The 5,173-nt window shown below is 47.2% G+C and overlaps 1 protein-coding gene across 1 annotated transcript in view; it reads right to left on the minus strand.

Annotated features, from left to right (window-relative positions):
- The window catches only part of SLC25A44 (solute carrier family 25 member 44), a 21,524-nt gene that overhangs the window by 11,692 nt on the left and 4,659 nt on the right, over positions 1-5,173 (minus strand). The window contains exon 2 of the mRNA XM_012808563.2: positions 1,233-1,870. Coding sequence (XP_012664017.1) covers positions 1,233-1,857 — 625 coding nt within the window. The 5' untranslated portion in view covers positions 1,858-1,870. The remainder of the gene's footprint in view (positions 1-1,232; positions 1,871-5,173) is intronic.

Below are 5,173 nucleotides of genomic sequence, written 5' to 3' on the forward strand. Positions count from 1 at the left end.
CACAGAACACAATGATTACAGGTCAGGAAGTCATTATAAAAGTTGGATAGAAGGGAGGGTGCAGTGGCTCACACGTAATCCTAGCACTTTGGGAGGCTGAGGTGGGTGGATTTCCTAAGCTCACAGGTTTTAGACCAGCCTACACCAGAGCGAGACCTTGTCTCTAAAAATAGCCAGGTGTTGTGGTGGGCATCTGTAGTCCCAGCTACTTGGGAGGCTGAGGAAAGAGAACTGCTTGAGCCCAAGAGTTTGGGGTTGCTGTGAGTTATGACGCCTTGTCTACCAAGGGCAACGAAGTAAAACTCTGTCTCAAAAAAAAAATGTTGGCAGCACCTGTGGCTCAGTGAGTAGGGTGCCAGCCCCATATACTGAGGGTGGTGGGTTCAAACCCAGCCCTGGCCAAACTGCAACAAAAAAATAGCCAGGGTGTTGTGGCAGGTGCCTGTAGTCACAGCTACTTGGGAGGCTGAGGCAAGAGAATCAGAATCACCTAAGCCCAGGAGTTAGAGGTTTCTGTGAGCTGTGACATCACAGCACTCTACGGAGGGCTATAAGTGAAACTCCATCTCTACAGAAAAAAAAAAAAATGTTGGACAGAAAAGTTCCAAATGGGTACTGTCAGCTCAGATGTGATAAAAATAAGAAAAAAAGAAAGAGAAAAATTTCAGATAGGACAGAACATAATGCCCACTACCAAGGGATAAGCACCAGCAGCAAGGATTAGGATGCTGAAACCATCACCTTCCTAATGGGAGCCTGGCAGTTACTCAAAAGCTGTGGATGGATGTTCCAGGGTAGCAGGTGCACACAAGTCCTGCTCTTCACAATGTACTCTGCCTTTCAGTAGGTAAGTGGCACCATGTCTATGGAAGCCTGCAAAAATATTCTCTTTTGATCTAGTAATCTCATTCTGGGAAATATTTAAATACTATATGAACAGGCTGGGCATGTGGCTCACATGTATAATACTAGCATTCTGGGAGGCCATGGAGGATGAATTGCTTCAATTGCTCTATCATCTATTTCACTTGTCCACTGTGTTTTTTAAGATCTTTGAAGGGAAGAACCATGTCTTATTCATCTTTGAATCCTCTTCGATTCAAATATTTGCTGAATGAATGACCCATTCCCCCCTCCACAAGTCTTACCTCCATTCCAACATGTATAGAGCAACAGTGTCTCAGCCTCATTAGTAACCCCACCCTCTCTCCCATTCTCCTGGCCCCGCTTACCTGCATAGAAGTGATAGAAGGGCCACCAGACAGCACTGTTTGGGATATAGGTAAGCAGTGAAGCTACATAACCTCGGTAGAAGCCGCGAAGCCCATCAGCCCGCAGGATCTGTTTGATGATATCCTTGGTTTGGCCAAAGGCAACTACCCCTTGTCCTTCTGGGTTCCCCTGCACGTGGAAGCGGCCCATTTTTTCACCCTTGCGCTGCATCATCAGGTGCTGAGAGACAACATCAATGGGTACTGTGATACTCTGGGCCACAAGGGAAGCTGAGCCACCAGCCACCAGAGATTTGACTGTGTTGCTCTGGCTATAGTCAGCTACAAACTTCCGGGTGAGTTCATACGTGGTGACATAGCACTGGCCAGAGATGAGGGTGAAGGTGTTGACCAGGAATCCCCGGTAGAGGCCAGTCACACCGTCTGCTCGCAGGATCTTGATAAAGGCATCAAAGGTCCCTTGGTAGAGGCTTTTGCCCTTCTGAACCTGCAGCCGTGTGCGGATGAGAGTGAACGGATATACGCTGACTCGGATCATCATTGTCATTGCCACACCCAGCACGTAGAACTTCTTTTTGTCCAGGTGTTCCCACTCTATGATCTGGATGTTGCGTTTGTCCTCCATTGTGACTAAAGACCTGAGATTTGAGCAGATTAAAGGGATTTGAGGAAGGAAGTCAGAAGTTTGCATTTTCCCCTACTGACTAAGTTCTAAAGCCACATTCTGGGCTTTATCCTGGACACTCACTTCCCCAAAGCTCACACTTTGCCTAACCTGGCTCTGCCAGTGCCCACCTGAGTCTTCCTCATAGATCAGGTACTGCCCTCTTCTCTGTCCATGACTAGGCCTTCCCAACCCAAGTTCCCTCCTCCAGAATCACTATTCACCATCGATTCCCCTGGCCCCCCGCAGCTCCCTACCCCCAGCTTAAAGGATCTTCTAGCCTGACTCTTGGTCTCTACTTGGGCTTGGGTCCTAGTGTCACCATCCTGGCCAAGTACCATTCCCCCTGTTTGCCTCACCCAGGCAGAGCTCAGGATGCTATGTGTAAATCAAATCCCTAGCAGGATGCAGGGTCTTTTAAGTAGGGTAATGGTATATAACATTTAGAAGGTTCCCAGAAACTGAAAAGGAGTGCTCCATTTTTTTTTTTCTTTTGAGACAGAGCCTCAAGCTATCCCCCTGGGTAGAGTGCCATTGCATCACGCTCACAGCAATCTCCAACTCCTGGGCTCAAGCAAGTCTCCTGCCTCAGCCTCCCAAATAGCTGAGACTACAGGCGCCTGCCACAATGCCTGGCCATTTTTTGGTTGCAGCCATCATTGCTGTTTGGTGGGCCCGGGCTGGGGATTCGAACCCGCCACCTTAGGTGTATGTGGCTGGCGCCTTAGCCACTTGAGCCACAGGCGCCGAGCCAGGAGTGCTCCATTTTTGATGGTCCTGGGCCTGCTGAGGACGTGTCACCTTTGCCTTTCATCCTCAGCAGGGTGCTTATCACCATTTACCAGCTGACTCATCTCATTTCTGGGTTCCCTGCTGGACCCTCTGAGCTCTCCTGGCCAGCATTAGCTCCATTTCTATAGTATTTTCTCCAGTCTGCTTTAAAAGAAAGTGTAGGGAAGAGGGCAAGTGGGGTCTTCACACCATAGGGCACTCCTTACCACCTCTACTTCCCCCAGTGAAAGGAGTTAAAAAGTCAGGAACAGGCCAAAGGTCAGAGTCTTCTTTGGTTACTGGATAACTCACTGAGAGAGACAGAAAAGAACTGCCTGAAAACTAACTAGTTTCCCTAAAATCTGGAGAAAAACAAGGTAGAGAACACAGCTGATCCCATGTTTTCAACCCTAGAGTATAAACCACAACCTCAGCCCTAGACAATGAAGGGAGAGAAGTGACAGATCACATAGACTCCCAGAAAACTCACAGTCTGTTCAAGGGGACACAGCATCACTCTGGGAATAGACATAAGATACAAAGGGAAACAAATGAGGACAAGTTAATGTCCATGTGGTCCTCATGTTAAGTGTATCCACTGCCTAGGATTTCAAAAAAAATAAACTTATTAATGTAAAAACTGTACAGAATGCCAAGCACGGTGACTCATGCCTATAATCCTAGAACTCTGGGAGGCCAAAGTAGATGTATTGCCTGAGCTCATGAGTTCAAGACCAGCCTGAGCAAAAGTGAGACCCTGTCTCTAAAAAGAGCCAGCTGTTGTGGCAGGTGCCTGTAGTCCCAGCTACTTGGGAGGCTGAGGCAAGAGAACCACTGAAGCCCAAGAGTTGGAGGTTGCTGTGAGCTGTGATGCCATGGCACTCTACCGAGGAGCAACAAAATAAAACTCGGTCTCAAAAAAAGAGAATAAAAACTGTATAGAATCAAAATCAGGAGCTCACCTTTAGGAAATGTCATATATTAGACAATATATGGGAATGTAATTTAGACAATTACTGGGAATGTAATTTTCTCCAGGGTGGTGCCTGTGGCTCAGCGGATAGGGCGCCAGTCCCATATACTGAGGGTATCAGGCTCAAACCCAGCCCTGGCCAAACTACAACAAAAAATAGCTGGGTGTTGTGGCGGGTGCCTGTAGTCCCAGCTACTCGGGAGGCTGAGGCAAGAGAATCGCCTAAGCCCAAGAGTTGGAGGTTGCTGTGAGCTGTGATGCCATGGCACAGGGTGATAAAGTGAAACTCTGTCTCTAAAAAATAAAAAAGTAATGTGCTCCAATATATCCCACTCCTGTTCTATTGTGTACTGGAAAGTTTTGGTGAGAAAAGGAGAGTAGGAAGATCAATTCTAGGAAGTGAAAAACATGGGCTCCCCAGAGTTTAAGAAAAATCCCTAAAGTCAGAGAAAGGTGGTGGCCACAACACAAGGACAACTCTAGAGGGCTGAAACATTCAAAACAAGTGGTTCTAGTGGCAAAACTCATGCCAAGTGCCTAATCAGAGTTCATCCTCAACCAGCTTCCACAACCAAAGATCTGAACTCTAGTTTCAGATAGCTTTCATCCTATGGGAACTGCTCTTGGGTTACCATGGAAGTCAGTGGAGAAGCAAAGTCGGCATTTTGGGCCTCCCTGAGCTAGACAGTATCACTTCCATTAAAGTATAGACTACCCACAATGCAAACTGAGTACTTGAGATCTGAGAGAAAAACCTCAGCTTCAAGGTAAAGGATGGACAGCCTGGGCAACAAAGCAAGACCCCATCTCTACCAATGTTTTTTTTTTTTTTTTTTTTAATTAGCCAGGCATGGTGGTGTGTACCTGTAGACCTAGCTACTCAGGTGGCTGAGCCAAGAGGATATCTTGAGTGCTGGAGTTCAAGGTTACAATGAGCTAAGAATGTACCCTGTACTACCACCTGGGCAACAGATCAAGACTGTCTTTGGAAAAAAAAAAAAAGGCCACATCCATGGTGGCTCACATCTATAATCCCAGCACTCTGGAAGGCTGAGGCGGGTAGATTGCCTGAGCTCAGGAGTTCAAGACCAGCCTGAGCAAGAACCAAACCCCATCTCTAAAAATAAGCCTGGTATGGTGGGTACCTATAGTCCCAGCTACTTGGGAGGCTGAGGCAAGGGAATCATTTGAGCCCAAGAGTTTGAGGTTACTGTGAGCTGTGGCACTATGGCACTCTACCAAGGGCAACAAAGTAAGACACTGCCTCAAAAAAAAAAAAAAAAACAAAAAGCTGGGCATGGTGGCTCATGCCTATAATCCTAGCTGGGGAACTCTGGGAGGCTGGGGGGTGGATTGCTTGATCTCAGGAATTCAAAAGCAACCTGAGTAAGAGGAAAACTCCTATCTCTACTAAAAAAAAATAATAGAAATAAAAAGGTGAAGAAGAGGGCAGTGCCTGTGGCTCAAAGGAGTAGGGCACCAGCCCCATACGCTGGAGGTGGTGGGTTCAAACCCAGCCCTGGCCAAAAACTG

Source organism: Otolemur garnettii, unplaced genomic scaffold, assembly GCF_000181295.1.
Source record: "Otolemur garnettii isolate 467f Iridium unplaced genomic scaffold, OtoGar3 scaffold00091, whole genome shotgun sequence".
In the NCBI taxonomy this organism is placed as follows: domain Eukaryota; kingdom Metazoa; phylum Chordata; class Mammalia; order Primates; family Galagidae; genus Otolemur; species Otolemur garnettii.